Below are 21,120 nucleotides of genomic sequence, written 5' to 3'. Positions count from 1 at the left end.
CTTGTATCTGTGCATGGTTAGGGGTCCATCCAAGTTTTCTTGCAGGGATGCTGATTTGGGAATTTGGTGCAAAATAGTTTGGAATTTTAAAATTACAGTACATAATCAAGTTTTTGTTAAAAATAATTAAAAAAAAAAAAGCAAATATGTCGAAATTCAAGAAAATATAATCACTCCAAACATCATTTATTAATTACAGTCTATTTACAAATTTTGAATATACAATTTTTTTTTGTTTTTGTTTCAATTATAAAAACTACTAAAATTAATTTTTTTTCTTCTAAAAGTCAATAAAAACATTGTTATAAAAACCATAATAGCTAAAAAGTGTTTGAACAAAAAACAAATGTAGTAAAAACTAAGATTTAATAAAATAACTATAATACTTGATTATAATTTAGAAAATACAGTAGAACCTCATTTATCTAGATCAACTTGTTGATAGCCTTTTAAAATATTTTATGTTCACATAGATAATTTAAATTATAACAGCAAAAATGAAACTGTAAGCAAGCAAAACATTTATGTTTTATTTTGATCTATTATTGTAAAGCGTTTGTGTTCATTGGAAAGCCAATCATGTTTTTGCACCAGAAAACTGGACCAATTCACTGTTGAGAATTGAAAGTTACTTTGATATTTTTTAAAGTCTTGTAAAAAATTCTACATATATTTGTTTTGAAGCTTATCTTGTAATCATAATGAATAAGTCTGTTTATTTAAGGATTTTTTTAGCATCCAAAATCCATATTACCTGGATTATCCGGATTACCTTTGGTCCTAGTTAGTCTGGATAAATAAGGTCGTACTGTACTTTTAGAACAGTTGGAAACATAATGTATAAGAACTACAAGATAATATAAATTCTTTTGAAAACACCATTTAACATAATAAATTGCTCAGCAAGATCCTAATCTTTGACTTAATACATTTGCGCATTTTTCAATTGTGCGAGTCAATAAAATATTTGGAATATTACTAAAGTTGTTCTGATTCAAAAACTCTTCTAGGATTTTTTCTTGAGATTGTAGCTGTAAATCTTCAACAGATTCTTCCACTAGAAACAAATATAAGAACAAATGCAAGAATTAAAACAGTATCCCTAATAAATCTTTACACTCATTTCAAAATGAAAGAATACGAATACACTTAACAACTTGCAGCAAGACTTATAGTACGAGATATCACTAGGCTTGACTTACCCTCATCAAGTTTCCTAAAATTATAACCATAAAAGTAAAAGTTGTAAATAAAATGTAAAAGTAAGAATTTTTACCTCTTTCACATCAACTAATCAGGATTGCCAGGGGTTGAAAGTTGCCTAAAAATGAGTAATTTACCCTCATCGAGTTTCTGAAAATCATTATCATAAATGAAAAGTAAAAGATGGAAATGAAACACTTAAGTAAGGTTGTCAATCCTTTTTTGGCTCACTAATCAGGGTTGTGAGGGGATAAAAGGTTTTCAATGAGGGAGACAATTTACCCCAAAACACTAAAGTAAGGTTGCCTACCTTTTTCTGGTCCCTAAGTAGGGTTGCCAGATTCTAAAAAGTGCCCAAAAATGAGAAATTTACTCTTATCGAGTTTCCAAAAATTGTCATAAATGAAGAGTAAAAGCTGTAAAGAAAACGTTAAAAGTAAGTTTGCCTACCTTTTTCCGGTCCTTAACCAGGGTTGTCAGAGGCTAAAAAGTGCCCAAAAATAAGTAATTTATCCTCATCGAGTTTCCACATAAGTTATATAAAAACTACTATGTTGTGGCCATCACGAAACTTTCTTCTATATTTTTCTTTTTTTTTTTCTGATCCCTCCCCATGCTTGATGAGGAAGCAATATTCCCAACAAAAACAAAATTACACATGCAAAAACTTGACGACCATCCCAATGTCTGAATTATTGCAAAAGCAAAGCAAAGAGCGAAAATTGAAAGTTATTTTTAAAACCTTGCTTGAATTAATTACAAATATTTTATTTGTTAACAAACATAAGATGGCAACAGTTAAAAATTTTAAATCATTGAGAAAATATTTCCGATCATTTCCATACAATTAAAATCACGAGAAATACGCAGACGACAATCTATTACGATTTATTTTTCTTATTGTTGCATTAATAAAGCTATTTTTATTCGCAAAAAAAAAAAAAAAAACAACACCTCTTGGAGCGATTGGCGTCAAAATTGAACCAAAGCCTGTTTACGTATGGATTCATATATTCCAAATTTCAACCAGAACGTAGCATTACTTCTTGAGATAGGGCACTCACAATGGAAAAAAAGAACGGGTGATTGCGCTACCCCCTTTTCAGCTGTTGACACCAAAATAAAATCAGCTCTTATACCCACTAAGGGCTATTTGCCAATAAATTTTTCTTTCATTCCGTTCATTATTTCTTGAGATACAGCAGTCACAATTGACGACAAAAAACGTTCTATAGCTCAACCCCCGTTAGAGTTATTGACACCAAAATTGAATCAGCACCTGTTACTGTTAATGGCAACATATGGACCAAATTTTGTTTGATTCCGCCAGTTGCTTCCTCAGGAATAGCAAGCACGCGTAACTCAAAAAACTTCCCATTGCTCCACACCCTTGAAGGAATTCGCGCCAAAAACCAATGGGCACAAGTTCACATAGCGGCACATGTGTGTACCAAATTTCGTTCGATTTCATGCGGTTGTTTTTGCTGTAGAGCGGCCACAAAAAACTGGTCACACACAGATGTGACACACACAGACAGACAGACATTTTCCAAAAATAGTCGAAATGAACTCAGCACACCTCAAAACGTTCAAATCCGTCAAAATTCGAAAATTTGCACGAATCCAATACTTTCTTCTATATATTAGATATAGAAGAAAGTAAAAATTAGGTAAAAATATTACAAAACCGGTGGTATACGGCTGCCTAATCAAAAGTGGTCCAATCATAGGGTTGCCGTTGCTCAAAGTTTCTATATTGAAACTCATTTTTTGAGTACCTTTAAGCCCCGGGCAACCCTGATTAGTTCACACACAACAGGTAGGCAACCTTTCTTTAATGTTTTCTTTACAGCTTTTACACTTCATTCATGACAATTTCTGGAAACTCGATGAGAGGTAAATTATCTTCCTCATTGAAAACCTTTTATCCTCTCACAACCCTGATTAGCAAGCCGAAAAAGGTAGGCAACCTTACTTAAGCGTTTTATTTCCATGTTTTACTCTTCATTTATGATAAGGATTTTCAGAAACTCGCGAGTAATTTACTCATTTTTAGGTATTTTTCAACCCCTGGCAACCCGATTAGTTGATGTGAAAGAGGTAGAAATTCTTACTTTCACGTTTTATTTACAGCTTTTACTCTTCATCTATGGCAATAATTTTAGGAAACTTGATGAAGGTAGGTCAAGTCCAGTCGGATCTTAGACTTATGAGGAGTCAGGTTCTTCTTACAACTCACGACTGAAGAAAATAGATTAATGTGAGATGTCAGGTACATCTCATAAGTGAAAATAAATATAAGGAAATGTAAAAGTCAAAAATATCTAAGTTGAAAGGAAAAAAAACCTCTTAGTTTAAAGCAATTGCCTCCCCCCCCCCCAATCATCAGTGACAAAAATAAGCAAGGAAACACAGGGTTGTTCTAAAATAAATGAAACACAAAGATAATCTGAAATAAGTGCAAACTCCAGCAGATAAAAAATATTTGCAGCAAATTGCAAAATGTAGTTTCAATGAAAAAAAAAAAAAAAAAAACGCAGGCGCAGATGCAAGGAGAGGCAGAAGGGGCAATTTCCTCTCGGAGAATAAGCAGAGAGCATCTTCTTTTTAAATAAATGTGTAAATTATTTGAAGAATAAATGTTCTAGATACCGTTCTGAATAAAAGTTTCGTGAAGTTAAATGCAGGATCTCGGAAAACTATCTACATGAATGGTCAAACTAACAAAAAAAAAAAAACCTTTTAGCTCACTTTTTTAGCTTACTCACTGAGCTTAAATGCAATAGATCTACGCAAAGAAAAAATAAAACTTACTTTTTTCAGCTTGATCAGTTAATATCTCATCTACTTCAGATGGAGCAGAATTATTATCTTTTATTATAGAGCAGCCATCATCAATATTATTCAGTTTCTCCAAAGTTGCCTTTTGAATATTATCTAGATGAGATAGCAGTGCTTTATGCAAAGTCTGAACTTTTGGAGACTTAAAAGGAAGCGCTTTTAGCTCATGGATATTTAATCTGCAAATATCACCAACTGTCTTCATATTTTTTGAGATTAATAAACTTTCTAATCCACGAATCCTGAAAATAAATAAATCAAGAATAGTAAATTTACCACAAACTGATTAAATCAATCAGGAGTTACGAAAAATAAGTATAATAATGAAAATACAATATACATTGATACAGCAATTGGTAGAAGTTTTTGTGACCTGAATGTAATGCAATTCTCATAACAAGAAAAGGTCACAAACAAATACTCAGTTATATAAATATCTAGTTTCTAGTAATTGACAATTTTGTCTCTGTACACACATTTTCTAGTGTATATATCCTCATGTGGCATCATGCTAAACTAACGAATGTGAAAATTAGCACTTTTCAGGAAAGCCAAAACACTAAACAATTTTTTTTCTACATAACCCGTTTCGTTATTTTTAATGTTTTAATTTTTATCGACAACTTTAAGAGTAAAAAAACTATCGTTTGAAGTAATTATAACTAGTAGCCTTTTGGAGTATTACGGCAAACATCAAATTTGAAAAACGTGATTTTTCACATTCCCTTAGTTTAGAATGATGCTGACAATACATCCGGAGACACTGTGACACAGTTTCCAGAGAAAGTTTGCAGGCTATTTATTTTTCTAAGGGGAGGGGAGGGGACATATTTCAGAGAATGTAGATTTATGTCCTATTTTCCAAAATATAATTCACTGCAGCATTCTTTTCAATACTAAAAATAAATGAGTTGGCAGACAATATACTCCCGTGTATAGGGTGCCCACAAATAACTGGACGGCAAAATTCATTTGTATATAATTTGCATTCAAGATGTTCTGTAGTTTTGGCAACACTTAATAGTTTTATTTTAATTCTATGAGCAATAGCGCAGACGATTTTTAAAATTAGAATCTGTTTCATTCTTTCCATTATCAAGATGGATGCTAAACAACGTTTGATTATCGAACTGCATTTAAAAGGTAAGCGGAATCGTGAATTTTTTTTAAAAATTGAAGCATTTAAATGTGTCAAAGAGATTAATTGAAAGAACTTTAAAATGATTTAAAGAAACAGGTAGTGTAGAAGTAAGGCATAGTGGTGGAAGAAAACACAGTGCACAATCAAAAAGTGTCTGCGAAAAAATTCGAAGAAATCCTGCACAATCTGCCCGAAAAATTTCACAAGACCTAAATTTATCAAAAAATATGGCTGAAATCATCATAAAACAGGATTTAGAATTAAAAGCTTACAAGAAAATGACAGTCCATGGATTGACAGAGGAAAATAAAGTTGAAAGACTAAGAAAGTGCAAACAAGTGTTTCAACATGCTGAAAAGACATGCTGGTAATGAGATAATTTTTTCGGATGAGAAGTTATTTTTGCAACAAGCTCTCATAATAGGCAAAATAACAGGATTTATGCAACATCAATGCAGAATATCAGTTCAATTAAAAGAATTGTTCAGAGGTTCCAGAAATCATTTTAAGTAATGGTTTGGGGTGCTATAAGCAAGAGAGGAAAACTGCCCCTTCTTTTTATTGAAAATGGTGTGAAAATTGACAAAAATGATTATTTACAAAATATTAAAATCTCACATGATTAAAGAAGCCCAAAAATTATTTAAAAAGGATTCATTCACATTTCCGCAAGATTCGGCACCAGCCCACAAAGCAAAGACTGTTCAACAATGGTGCAAACAGAATTGTCCATCCTTTATTTCTACAGAAGAATGGACTGCATCCAGTCCTGATCTCAATCCACTGCACTATTGCATATGGGGATATATGGAAAATCAATTGAAAAACATAAAACCTATGTCCACAATTAAATTTTAAAATTTACTACTAAAGATATGGAATGAAATTCCATTCTGTGTAGTGCATGCCACTGTGGAAGCCTTTCCAAAAATATTGTCATCTGTGATTACAGTTAAAGGCGTAAGAATAGAAACCATTACTTAAACATTGATCAACAATATTACTTTTATTAAACATTTATTTTATCATTATAGCAAAACTTGTATTACAGTAATAATTTTTTTTAAAAACCATCAGTTATTTGTGGGCACCCTGTATAATCCAAGGATAGCATTTTGTTTTTTATTACTATGCATTATACAATATGCAAATTAACACAAAAAAATTCATATATGTGATAAAATGGTTTTTTTTTCAATAATTTCAATGAATTTAACATGCATATTTAAAGAGTTTTGCGGGGGGGGGGGGGGTGGAACTTATTCATTGTTTCTAAAAATTTCATTCTTCAGAAAATTTTACTTAAGTTCACTATCATCCCTGGAAAAGCAATAAAAAGAACAGAATAATAAAAGCACAAATTTGCAAAAATTGAAAAATTGGAGACGTGTTTCAGGGTTCAAGTAACCCCATTTTTAAAGCAGAAAGGAATTAGCTTATGGGTCTAAACTCATCTGACATATAACTGAAAAAGTTTTGCAAAACAGATATAAGTATTAATATTTAGTTCCAAGAAAATTACTTAAACTCTAACCATGTAGGAGATGTTAAGTCCTGTAGAATGCAGCTAATACTATCTTGACAATTAATAAGAGATGGAGACACTGGAATATCACTGTAATTGGTCAAAGTATCAGAATCTTGATGTTCAGAGGAAGATGGGATCTCATCACTTTCAATAGCAGAAGCAAGAATTTCTTTAGTTTCAACTGCCTGAAAAATGAGGACAAAATATACAATTAAATGAATAAGTAAATTTATTAAGAAACTAGCAGAACCTCTCCTAGTCCCTGGTAGAAATTAAAAACTCATTTGGTTTGCTTGTGTATTTACAGGTAACTTCTGTTTTGTGTATAGTAATATTGATTTTTCAAGATCTTGACATATTTTCAACAGATCTGAAAATTTGCCACCTACGACTACCAGTTGATTAGCCACTATTACATCAACAACTGTATTTATTTCTTGCAAGAAAAATGCAACAGAAAACAAAAACATGGTTGCATGTATAAGTGTACAATACAATTGTCACTGATTTCGGCTTCAAAAGTTTTGAGATATCTCTAAGTTGTCTTCAAGTGCTTGTTCATTTATGATGGCACTTTTAGTTTGTTACTTCCGTGATTTACTACCAATGTAAGTTGCAATTTTTCCATCAATGGGTCAAGAGTTATTTCTCAAATTTAAGATTTGTGAATTTCGAAAACAATTTCGTTTATTGAATTTCAGTTCGTTAGAACAGTTTAATTTTAAGTAAATGTAATATTGGATATTGATGCATTCAATTAACAAAAAATCAAATGCTAAACCGTAAATTGACTCTAAATGATGATTAAAATGGATAGACAAAAAAATTCTTCCTGGTATTAGCTTAAGTTAAAAATTTTTTTACTATCTTAATATATAAAAATCAATGTCCTGAGATAACATATATATATATACATATATACATATATATATCAACGCATAGCCAAAACCGCTGATACCTCAAACTTGAAATTTGGCAGGCATGTCCGCATGATTACGAAAGTAGCCACTAAGAAAGGATTTTTCGAAATCTCAATTAGTTCGGGAGAAATTAATTAAAACCCATTAATTTCTGCGAAATTAAAACCTGTCATTGAAATTTAAATCCTCCTTTGAGAGGCTTTCCTCCATTCAAATCATTATTCAGTATTTCATCTCAACTTTTGGTCGATAGCGAATTTTAAATTTGATATTGTTTTTGTTTCTCACGTGATTCTTCGAGGCTTTCCTCAAGTCAAATAATGATGTTTCTGTCTTTTGCTTTCATTTTTTTCAAAACTAGAAACGAAGTTTTTAAGAACATCATCATAGGCGGACTATCCTTTTGAATTTAGAAAAGTGCAGTTTCCTGTAAAAGTTTGCTTTGCAATAACCGTTAATAAGTCACAAAGGACAGACATTAAAAGTAGCAGGGATCAATTTAAAGAAGACTTTTTTTTTTCACACGGCCAATTTTATGTAGCTTGCTCCAAAGTCTGTTCATCAAGCAGCTTAATAATTTTAGCACCAGAAAAAAAACCAACCTAAAAATGTGTTATACAAAGAAGTTCTTGCTTAAACTTAGGTATAACAATAAAATGTGGATGGCCTGTGTTTGCAAAGATAATCAATACTTTAAAAGGATCGTTAATAACAGTTAAAGATCGGTTAAGTACAAGGGCATATACATAAGGAGTCCAGGGGCCCCGGGATCCTCCAAAAATTAGAAAAAAATATAGGTAATAAGTAATTATTACAGGGGATTTTCGAAACTAGGTGCCCCAAACACTGTTAACCCTTGCTAATTCCATTACCCGAGCAATGCCGGGTACGGGAATGCTAGTTTAAAATAAATATTGACATTTTTAATCAGAATCAGTAACAATAAACAGCTATTGCACAATTAAAGAATTTTAAAACTTACGTATAACTCAACTGTATTTCAGAAAATGTAAAAGTAATACAAAAGAAAAAAAAAGAACTTTTGTTGTTTGGAAAATCAGCAGAAGGATTGTAAACAGTTTAATTCTTTATTAGTTTAAAAAACAAAATGATAAACTTTCGGAAGTTTAACATTTTAAAAAGAACATTGAAATTGCATTTATTAGGTACACTTCATTTTAATGATTTATTGAACATAATTAAACCATGAAAGTAGAAAATAAAAGCAGATGACTTTTGTTTAAGAGGAAAATATTTCAATTTACACATTTCTAATAAGGTGGAAGAGCTTGGATCACTTTAGAAATAAAAATGTATTCGGAAAAAAAAAGTACAAAAAAAAATGTTTTAAGAAAAAAATCTTTACAAATTAGGAAGGGACAGAAGGACATAACTATGGCAGCAAAACAATACCTAAATTTATTTTAGGTATTGCTTTGCTGCCATAGTAATATCCTTCAGTCCCTTCCTAAATTAATTTTTATTTAGAACTAAAATAATATTTTAGTTCTGGAAAGGAATTTGATTGAATTGACCAAATTGTGTTGGCCCTAGGCATGAAAAGGACAGACTGACAGACAAAATTTTCACTATTACTAGTAGAGATAACACAGCTATCCTAGATTTTAATTTTATTTCATTTGTAATTAGGCTAAAGCCCTTCCAATTTTTTAGCTTCTTTTAAGCATTGGAAATTTGTGACATAGAAGAGGTAGCAGTGTTTTACAATTTCAAAACTTGAAAAATGCTTTAGTTTTCAAATTAAATTTTGATGAAACTAAAGTGCTATAGGTAAGTCATAATGATTTGTACGTCACTCATGATTTTGTTACTTGGTGCTTTGGTTCCAACCCAAACAATCCACTATCTTGAGCAATTATGGTTTGCAAACAGACTGTGGAGTACCTTTATGAACTAATAAGATGAACTAAAATTTTATTGAATACTAGCTGTACCCGACGCGCGTTGCTACGCCAACAAAAAAATACATCATTATTATGATTTTCATGACAATCGGTTGAACGGGGCAGAAGTTGCTACTCTGCAGTGCCACCTGGTGGCGAGTGGCTTCAATGAGCATATTATGCACCTTCTCCGTGGAAAAATACATATACATATATAGCAATTTTCATAATAATCGGTCCAGGTATCAAGTGAAGCCCTGACTATACTCAAATTTTGGACTCACGCAGTTTGCAAGATCAATCAATCCCTAAAAATATCAAATAGAAAAAGTTTTAAATCCCCCCTGCATGAAAAGCCATAAAACAATAAAGAAAGAATTTATTTGTTCAAACTCAAGAAAAATGGCAACAGCTAACTTCTTATCAATGAGAACTTTCAAGCGAATTAATTTCTGCAGCCGATAATTTTATTCGTATTTATCCAATGGATTGTGACTTAAATTGGAATAAAAAAGGAACTATCGATCGGATTTTTTTTGAACTGGTCTATAAACATTCCCAGTACCAAAAATAACAAACGGTGAAAGTTTCAGCCAAATCTGCCGTGTAGTTTTTGAGTTCATGGATGACATACAAACATTCATTTTTATATATATAGATAAGATGAGTAGAAAGTCTGCACACAACAACAAGACAGAGAGGTTTTACAAAATCATATCATTGAACTGATACCAAAACGATTTCATAGAAACATGAAACTTCAGTGTTACCACGCAACATAACTTTGAAGTTATCTACAACATGGGTCATTGGGAAATATAACCTACAAAAAAAAGGGGGGGGGGGATGGACCCCAGTTCAACCTGCTCCCAATATCACTGTAAGCCAACAGAAATGTCAGACAAGATCTGGTAGACTTAATAACATAAACCGACGTAACCTTTAACAGGACATTGTACCTGGGAAGGGGGAGGGGGGGGGGAGGCATATAGCTAAGCTACTGTATTTTTCCCAAGCTTGAAACTACTGAATCTGGCAACATCAATGTGAAAATACCACTTGGCGACACTTGCTTGCCCAGAAGTGTAATGTATCATTAAACATGTAAATATATTTTCATTTATATCATATTATTCATAAAACACATCAATAAAATGCATATCAAAAAAGAAAATCCAAGTTTTTCTGAATAAAGCTTTAGTCTAGCTTGTCAAATGCCTAAATTTGTCCCGAATTCCATTACTCACAAAAAATTTGCAATTGATACTATCACTCAAATTATCAAATATTCTACAAAATTCCCTTTAAAATAAATTTGCAAATAATCCCTTAGTTGTAAATCAAGTCCAGTCTCCTTAAACTGATGAAAAGTACTTTACTTAAGGTCAAGACCTTCTTTTGCCATTTTACAGAATCATACGAATCAATTTTTTTTCGGCCCTGAATCTTGCTCAAAAGGAATATAGTCCATAATCTTTGTCTAAGTTCCATTTAAACTATGCTTCTGACAATCTAATCATCTACACTGATTTCCGACCCCAAAGAAAAAACCTCAATTAAAATTTGCTCAAGTGCCTCAAAATCAGCACCCAAGAAATTTGGTACAGATATGAAGTTTTCAACTTTAAACATCTTAGTACAGAACCTAATCGCGTTTGATTATTGCATTAAATGGTGATTTATAAAAGTTTTTATTATATGTTTTCTGTTGTGGTGTAAGGTTGAGTGTGATAAGATTACTGTTGCCAAAAACAAAAGAAGGATAATAGCAAGCACGTCATGTCATTTGAAATTTTCCGGGGGGGGGGGGGGGGGTGTCCCAATGCAAAAAATAAAATCATTTGCAGTTTTCTCAGGCTTTAAATTCACTTCATTTTGATTTTATCAATCAATCTGTAACAATGCGAAAATCACTTTGTGAATAATTCAAGCCATTTAAAAGCTTTTTTTAAAAAACATTATTTATTTATTATTTCTGTTCAAAGAGAAGATAAACTTTTTACTACTTGGAAATATAAAATTTCAAAAGAACACCCATGCATAAACAGTGGCGTACTGGGTCGACAATGTATACCGGGATAAAAACACTTGACCGGCGCCTTGCCCTATTTTCGTAACTCCCCCCCCCCCGTCCTCCACCAAGCTCAACTCATAAATTAAAATTAACGAATTTCCTATCAGAGGAGTAGATAATCTTCAGCGCCCTCGGACAACTGAAGCTTTTGTGCCCCCTCGCGTTTGTCGAAATGAGAGAGAAAGTGTTTCTTTTTTTTACTTCCTTCGGTGATGTTAGAAAGAGGGGTGTTCTGGGGGGGGGGGGGTAGGGGAGGTTATGCTCAACTGGAAGTTTTTTGAAATTGAAGTCCATAACACGATTGTTGGAAAATCTTAGACAACGTTAGTGAATGGGGAAGGAATGAGGTTTGGGACTCTTCTTAGAAATTTTTCGAAATATGTCTCAAATACGCAATACAGTAAGCTATCTTAGGCGAAGTTAGAAGGGTTAAATTTCGGAAAATTTCGCCCGGAATTTTTTCGACATCACAAATTCAGACGAACGAAAATTCAGACTTTTTTTAAGCAGTTTCGGAGCAATGCTGATTTTAGAGGTTCTCCTCCAGAATGTTTTTAAAAACTAGGTTCTAAAAACAAATTAATGATGTGGGAGGTGAGTTGTTCAGAACTTTTTCTCCGGAAATTGTTTTTGAAATTAAAGTCCCTGAAACCGTAATGTAGACCATCTTTGATGATTTCAGGGATGAAGATTGGGCATTCTCCTCAAATAATGTTTACGAATTCAAGTCCTAAGAAACAATAAAAAAAAAGATTTTTTTAATAATAATAGGCAGGGATAGAATCTGGGGCACACTCGCGGAAATTATTCAAAATTGAAATCCTAAATACGCTTTCGTCTGTCATACTTTGATGACATCAGTTGAAAACATGGATTTCGAGGACTTTCTCTGGAAAATTTTTCAAAATTGAGGTTTTAAATCGGAAATTTTAGACGATCTTTAATGAGGGTGAACATTGCGTTTGAGGGTTTTCTCCCCGAAAATTTTGATCGCAAAAACGTAATTTCAGACTTAGGCTATCTTTGATAACCTGAAAGGAAGAAATGCAGATGGGGGTACTCATCCCCGGCAATGTTTCGAAATTGATGTTCGAACTTCTAAAAATTGAACTTTAGACGAAGTCTTATAAATTTGTGACAGGATTCACGTTGACGGAGAGCTCTCCCACAAAACAGAAGGACTCTCCCACAAAGTTTTTAAATCGATGACTTGGAAACGCTGTTTTAGATGTTTATAAATATGTGCTACTTCTCTCTCAGGTTCGCAGCGGTCCCAGCTACAGTCGGGAGTTGGATACAAAGACAGTTTTTTCAGGGGGCAATAGACAGTAAAAAGCAGGGCAGGACTGGACCCCTCAAAGGGCCGCATGATATTTCTGGACATACGAGGCGTGTTTTTAAAGTAAGTTCCATTTTGAAATAAAAAAAGAACGAGCACAGGTATAGCAAAGAAATTTATTGCACAAAAATCTATCACCCTTACGTTATTTTTCGACATTCCTCCCGTGATTTTCCGAGCATTTGTCATAGCGTGGTACAGGTTTTTGTATACATATTCGTACAAAGTTGCCGCCTGTGTAGTCCTCCTTGGGATAACATGTTCTGTGAGCGCATTATTGCTGTTGTGCCACAGACCACCTAGGAAAGACTTCAGATGCTGAAACAAATGAAAGATGCTGCGAGCAAGGTGGGGGTAGACCAGAGGATGTTCAAAAACGTCCCACTCAAAGCCCTGTAAGAGTCTCATGGTTGACTACACGGGCGGCAACTTTGTAGGAATAGGTATACAAAAACCTGTACCACGCTATGACAAATGCTCGGAAAATCACGGGAGCAATGTCGAAAAATAGCGTAAGGGTGGTAGATTTTTGTGCAATAAATTTCTTTGCTCTATTTGTACTCGTTCTTTTTTTTATTTCAAAACGGAACTTACTTTTAAAACACGCCTCGTATTTACCCATTGTAGATGTATACAACTAGGGGAGTAAGGGGGGGGGGAGTGTTTTCGCGTGTCATTGCTCATTACTAACTATAAAATTTCTTGCATAGGTGTCCCTACGAGAGGGGCATTAAAATTTCTATTTGGGAGTTTTGGGGGGTATTTTTCTGGGAGGGGGGAGGGGAGTCGTCTTTTTTTAGGATTATAATGTTTTTACCTGCTATCCTTTTTTTTTTAAATTGACCTTAAGAGAGGGAATTTTGTTAGAAGATTAGTGCAGGGTTTCCCTTTTAATAAAATATGTATTGCTCTAAAATTTAGGGGGTCCGGGGGGTTCAAAAAACGATGTAAAATTCTGCATTTTGAAGCCTTATAAGGGGGAAATCGGCACTACAAAAATATCAGAAAATAAAATGGACCAACTGAAAATTAAGATAACACAGTAAAAAATGTTTTTGGGTCGACAAATCAATGGCTGCAGTCGACAGAAAAAAAGAGCCAGGGAGGAGAAAAGATAACTCTTTGTTACCTGCGTTACATCGGCTTTTGGTGTGATATTAGTCTTAGAACACCCCTCCAACAGTGGCGCAAATTTTTTTTTGGAGCACATTAAAAATTCTAGAAATAGAAGCTTCAAAAACGCGATTATACGCCATATTTTTGGACTTTTGGGTAAGGAATGGAGCTTCAGGGACTGACCCTGATAATTTTTTTAATAGATCGAAATCAATTTTCCGCCCCCTCCAAATTTTCGAAATTGAAGTTTCAAAAACGCAATTGTCGACAAATTTTGAAGATTTTACGGAAAGGAGGTTCTGGAGGTCTTCCTTAAATTTTTTTTTCAAAATTATGGTCTTTAAACAGAAGGAATATTTTGTATTCAGGGACTATCCCGATTTTTTTTTGCAAGTGTAGTCTAAAGAACCTAATTTTATTTAATTAGAGAAAGGTGGTTCGGGGACCCTTGCCCGTATATTCTCTTTAATTCACGTCTTAAAAATGTTATTGTAATACCATATTTTGTAACACAAGAGCCGGTAAGTTTTCGAAATTAAAGCTCCGAAAACGCAATTTTCAAACTTGCTGGGTATTTGGGGACGTTCCGGTAAATTTTGCAGAATTGAAGATTTGGAAACGAAATTTAAGATGATACATAATGCTTTCGGTGTGCGTGGGGGGGGGGGGTCTTCGGAGGAGTAGCATTTTTAAGACTTTCTTATTTACAGATGAACTAGGAAAAAAGAAAAGGAATGGGGGGGGGTGGTATAATTAAATGACCAATAAGACGTAACTATTGAATATTTTTCATTCAAAGATTTTCACCCGACAGTATTATTATTTATTTAAATTAAAATCACTTTCCTTTCTCCATTTTGGGGGGTAGGGACTGTGAGCCCCCCTTCTGGTTACACTGCCCTCCAACCAAAAATTTTTTAATAATTGCATAGAAATTTTGCAAAAGGAACCTGTAAAGCTTTTAAGACATTTCTAATTTAACTGATTACATGTCATTGACTTTCCTGCTTCTTTTGAACGAATTAAAATAATATTGATTACCGATACACAATTGATAACATTAAATATTTTATTATAATATGATTCTTTTGGATTTAAAATTATATTTAAAAATTGTGATTACCGTATCATTGTGTACAAGAAATTGCTCTTTTAATCAAAATTATTACTTCATCCAAAGCTAAAGTAACATGGCTATAAACGTAAAAACGTAATATAATGTTATCTGAAAATAACGGAAAATCTATGAATAATTGTGAACGAATTTTATGAAATAAGTAAATGAGCTGAAGTCAATAATGGCAATTGTGGAATCAGATAAGAGAAGTTATGAATTAATAATATATGTACATAATGATGCTTCTTTAAAAGGAAAAGCGGGCATTTTCCTAAAAAATAAGTAAAAGGTTATCGTAAAGTTTAAAGGAATAATTTAATAAATATCCTCACAATGATAAAAGTCGTCTCATTTCTTGACTTAACAGTTTATCAATAACTTTTTCATTGTAAATTGTAAGAAGTTTCTGTTATATCCTGTCTTTTCAAAATTCAAGCTGACAAAAATAGACCCTTCAAGAAACTATTCGCCTACAACAGAGTATAAAAAATATTCTTAAAGGCCTGAAAAAATAGGGGAAGGGGCAGCCTGGGTCTACGTAACCGCAGACGCCGCAGTACGAGGAGCGGGGCACACCACAGCGGGGCCCACGGCTCAAGAGACTAAAGAATCTTTGTTAAAATAAATAAAAATTTTTGCTCAAATTTAAAAACGTGAAATTATTTTCAACATTATTATAAAAATCGGGATATAAGTCCCTCATAACTGCTCAAAATCTTAAACAAGTAATAATTACAAATAAATTTAATATTTAAACAAATGAGCTCATAATTATGATTGAAATATTGAAGCAGTCAAAAACAAACAACAATCACTCGTTTTTAAAAATTAGCGATTAAAGGATTACAGCAAAACTTATGCACTTCAGAATTTCCAGGTGTCAGGAATAGAGAGTAGAAAAATCGTCAATTAAAACATTTTTTAAGCGACAAGAAAAATGGGGGGGGGGTCAGAGCTTCGTGAAGTCCTCATGGGGGCGCCACGCCAGCGCCACGAAATTTGCAATTACTTCACTATAGGAGAATTATGAAACTGTTGAAATATTCCGCGGTGCTCCTGAATCATGAATAACACTAAAGGGCTGTGCAATGCTCTTATTTCAGTTTTATTCATTTTTCGCTGTTAGTTGAGATTATATCAGTGGCGAATCCAGGGAAAAGGAGCTACGTGTTTTTGTGTGTATGGCTGCAGTCGCACTCCCCGCCCGCAAATTTGATGAAACCAAAGTTTTTGCTTTTCTTTTACTTTGTTGGAACCGACATCAAGACGATATGTTAGATGTTTCAAAACAATCTTGGAACCACGGTATTAGACAAAAATTTAAATGGAAAGGTTTATTAGTTTCATTTCAGTTCAAGTCGGCGCTACTTATTGTTGTTTTTACGATTCGTAAATTGTACTTTAAAAAAAAATAATATGAAGTAGTACGGTCGTCTTACTTGTTCATTCCACACAATAAATCTTATGGTAAATGGAACCGCAATATCCAGTACAAAATCCTTTAAAAAAAAAAAAAAAACGACTTAGGCACTGGCGCACTAAGGACACAGGCGCGCCGGGAATTTTCCCGGTATCCCGGCGGCCCAGTACGCCACTGTGCATAAAACTGGGTGAGCTTGATAAAATATAAATAAAATAAGTTGAATCTCACCTTGTTCTTTCGTCCACTTATAATCCTCTTTCGTTTCTTACTATCACATAGAGGTTTATCACTAACTACAGTTATTTCGATAGCATTCCAATCTGATCCTTCTTCAATTAATTTTTCATGTACTAGTGGATCAGCAAATGTCACCCGGTTCTGAAGAGGAAATATAATAAGTTTATTAAAGGAAAAAGCAGCAGTAACACAAAAAAAAACCTTGTTTACAAATGAAACTTTTAAAATTAGAGTTTATTAAATTACTAAAGTTAATGAGATAATTTTATCAATTTAATTGCGTTAACAATTCAGCATTGTTATTCTTGCAGTGGGCATGGTTTGGTTATGATTCAGAAAAACATTTGCACTTATAAAGCATTACTTAACAGAAATTAAATCCCTAAAGCATTGAAATTCATGTATTTGAATACATGATTCATTTTTAAAACAATCATGAAAAAAATTAATAAAAGCATTTGGATTTTGAATAAAAAATATAAAGGCTTTTTTTTTTAATTCTAGGGGGCTCCGCCCCTGCTTGCTATTGCTCACCAACCCCCCGAAGGTTGCTTTGCAATCTTATTTGATTTGTGAAGATTTAAAGTGCCTGTAAAGAAGAATCAGCTACAATATGCGTTACAACTAGAACAAAATAAAAATCACGCTCCCTTCCTGTAGAAAATACAGTTTTAGTAAAACACTCATGAAACATAGAAAAACATTAAAATCTCACTCCAACCCGAAAACAAAAAGAACAGAAAAAAAAATGTATAACAAAATTATTTTTTCAAGGCTGTAGGTGTTTTGGGGTCTAATGGACGCAGGTCCGCCACAGACTTTCTTTCCCAATTTCTTTGAACTTACTTTTTTTAACATATAGAGATTAGTTTAATGGGTAGAGAATTCAAAATTTTGTACATTAAAATAAAAGTATCTACATCATTTTTAACAGCATTGTTAACTCGCACTATTTTATTTGCATAGGTATTAGCATGTAAAATTCTAATGTTGATTGTACATGACTGACTACTGTATATTTTTCAGCAGAAATGCTTTTTTCTAAATACTGATAGGAATATCATGGACTTTCAAGTAAACTAAAGATAGTACATTCAAACTTTAGGGGGAAAAAAAAGAAACTCATTGTATTTTCTTGCAAAGTAAAGCTCTTATATTATTATTTTCCGGAGCTGTTAACCATTTTGAAACAGCTGCTATTGAACGTTTGTTTTTAATGTTTAATTGCATACTTAAATACAAAGTAAATTCTGCTTTTAAGATCTTAAAATTGATCCCTAACAATCAAATACAAAAAAGCACATACAAATGGCCCATACAGCATCTTGATTGAAGTCCTGTGATTGAAAATATTGTGATATCTATGTATATAAGATTAAAAATCAAAATACTTTTCTTTTTTTTTTTTTTTTTGATATATACAAGATACATACCACACATTTTATATCTAACACAAATGTGCTCCTCTTTCCTAGCAAAACATTATGCTGTCGTGGGAAAGTAAAGGGGAGCATCTGCAAACTTTTAATTTTTTGTCAAATTTTTAATATTTTTCCTGCTTTTTCTCAATGTTGAGAATAGCAACATGTGGTACCTTATCAAAAGCTTTTTGAAAATCAATCTGGCTAATCTCGACTCCCAATCCCCCAAGGGGAAGAACTACTTTCACTGTGGATTTTCTTGCTCTTTTTTCATTAATATTTTGCTCCTGAAGACAAATTTAGTCAAGTTATGCTTCCTCTTTGCAAAACAATTTTCGTTCTTCCTTAGTCAATGGGGTTTCAGACTTATAAGTGGAAATTTGGTGGTGGCATATGCATTATATATTGTGGCCTGAGTACTTCAACTAGGTGGTTACAAATTTGCAAAATAGAAATTTTCCTTTTTTTTGCTGAAGATTTTTGTTCGAAAGAAGACAAATACTTCTAATTAAATAACACTTGCAACTATTTGTTCAACAACACATTTAAACAAAGTCTCCACATTCTACAAAAATAATTTTCAAAAAAATAAAGAAAGAAAGAAATAACTTGATAAGTTTTCCTCGTAGCAATGTAAAAAAATAAGAACCCTGAATTGTAGTAACCTTGTAGTAATATTCACCACCACATGATACGAGGTGTGATCAATGAGTACGGTGAAAGAATTTTAAAGCAGCAACCGCAGACACTACATCCATATGCTGTAATTTGTCCAGAAGCATGATTAGCTAAGACAGGCAGGGATATGTTCTAACTAGTTTCTAACATGTTCGAACTAGTCAGTCAGTTGCCAGAGTTGCTAGAATGAGGTTGATTTTATCGTGTCTGTTGCGCAACATGGATTTTTAACAACATATTAACATCAAGTTTTGTTTTACAATCCAAATAAACACTAAAAACGCTCATGAAATGTTAAAATTGGTGTAGGACGATTATGTGGTAACTCTGAAGATTGTGTACAAGTGGTATGGCTGATTTAAAAGCGGAAATGAGTCTGTTGAAGATGAGCTGCGTGGGGGACTTCCAGTACCCTCAGAAACAGAAGAAAATGTGCAAAATGTGGGAACAATGATTTGTTCAAACAGGCGAACTGCTATTCTAAAAGTATCGGAAGACCTTAACATCTTGTACAGTTCCATTCAAAGCATTTTCACTGATGAGATGCCAATGAGACAAGTGAGGGCAAAATTGGTCCCCAAATTTTTAAGTGATGAACAGAAGGAAAATCGTGTTTCGGGACTTTTTGGCCCGAAAAAGTATTTCTGTCTGCCCATATTCACCATACTCACCGGATTTAGCAGCATGCGACTCCTGGCTCTCCCCAAAAATTAAAACTTTTTTTAAAGGAAAACATTTTAACACCATTGTTGACAATGAGAGGGCCACGACTGAGCAGCTGAAAGGCCTTTTGAAAGACGCCTTCCAAAAATGCTTCCAGTCATGGAGTCAGCATTTGGATAAGTGCAGTGCTCGCCAAGCACATTACTTTGAAGGAGATTAAATTAAATTCTGTATAACTTTATTACTTTTACTAAGAAGAAATTATTCACCATATTTTTTGATCACGCCTCGTATATCAGAAAATATATCTATAATGGCATATAGCAATGAAGTGATAAATATATTTTTTACAGTAAGCTAGAAAGTAAAATTTAATAACAGCTTGGATGCTTAAATGCAAAGAAAGAAATGCTTCAATCTAGGGAGAGAAAATCTTACTACATGAAGCACTTTGTAAAGCATAAAAATATTTACAAATAAATATACTTGAACTAAGCAAATGCAAATATACAGTGAAGCACCGTTTATACGTTTTTGAAGGGACTGTTTGAAAAAAGCGTACAAATGAAAAAACGTATAATAGATACAGGTTAATGTGTATTAGACTTTGCAGGGACCAATTTTAAAAACGTATAATTGATAAAAACGTATAAAAGAGAAACGTATAAACGGAGCTTCACTGTAATATATATTTTTGGGTCTTACAATGAACTCACCTTAGAAGATAGCCTGGAAGAGACAGAATTCTCCTTTTTTAGAATACTTGATGTTGGTAATTTTATACCATTTTCTTCAACTGGTTTCGGAATTTGCTTTCCAACAGAATTGGAGACCATATGTGAAGCAGCTATTATTTGACTCCTCCTTGTATGGGGAGCAGTGTTAGCATTTAAGCGTGTATGTAGATTTGTCAACTCATCATTATTTATTTCCATCTTTGTAGGCTGTGCATAATCTATCATTACTTCCTCACAATCAAGAGATTCATTGATAACATTAACATTATCTATGTCTAAAATATTAGGTGGTTCATCAGCACTACTTGCACTTAATGTTTTCTCTGAAGGCAAGTGATCATCCATATTCTTCTCAATTTCACTTTGAAACATAGAAGATTTTTTCAAAATCTCAAACAGTACATCCTTTGCAACCGGTTGAAAAAATTTTGAAGGTTTGTTTTGAACAGCATCAGTTTTGGAACGATGCCTGAAATTGAATGGTGACCGAACTGGTGGTTTAGCTTTCCTCTTCTTCGAGCCTTTTTCGGATGTATGGACCTCAGAAGACTGATCTGGAACCAAGATATTTTCATTTTCTATATGATTTAAGTCTATTATGCTCTCGTGCTCAAGTTGCAACTCACATGCACTTTGGGTTTCTTTTAAAGACTTAGACTGAATGTCTTTCGAAAAACCATCTTTATTCTGATCGTGGTGCATAGAACTTAATTTTGAAGGATTTTCATGAATACTATCTGAACAAAGTTCTTCAACTTCTAATGAGGAAATAATAGAA

General features: G+C 33.2%; 2 protein-coding genes across 2 annotated transcripts in view; both read right to left on the bottom strand.

The window, feature by feature from the left end:
- Positions 1–286: 286 nt before the first annotated feature.
- On the bottom strand, positions 287–21,050 carry LOC129225077 (telomere-associated protein RIF1-like). The gene is made up of 5 exons (XM_054859631.1): positions 20,322–21,050; positions 16,835–16,984; positions 6,720–6,898; positions 4,018–4,286; positions 287–1,057 (listed from the first exon to the last, which is right to left on the bottom strand). The coding sequence occupies exons 1-5, from the start codon at positions 21,042–21,044 to the stop codon at positions 900–902; spliced, it is 1,479 nt and encodes a 492-aa protein (XP_054715606.1). The 5' UTR covers positions 21,045–21,050; the 3' UTR covers positions 287–899.
- The window catches only part of LOC129218840 (telomere-associated protein RIF1-like), a 64,459-nt gene continuing 64,388 nt past the window's right edge, over positions 21,050–21,120 (bottom strand). Inside the window, exon 29 of the mRNA XM_054853165.1 lies at positions 21,050–21,100. Within this exon, the coding sequence (XP_054709140.1) occupies positions 21,050–21,100 (51 nt within the window). The remainder of the gene's footprint in view (positions 21,101–21,120) is intronic.

The sequence above is a fragment of the Uloborus diversus genome, chromosome 1, assembly GCF_026930045.1.
Source record: "Uloborus diversus isolate 005 chromosome 1, Udiv.v.3.1, whole genome shotgun sequence".
NCBI classification, from domain to species: Eukaryota; Metazoa; Arthropoda; class Arachnida; order Araneae; family Uloboridae; genus Uloborus; species Uloborus diversus.
Note: the sequence above shows the minus strand (reverse complement) of the source record. Positions and strands in the feature narration are given on the sequence as shown.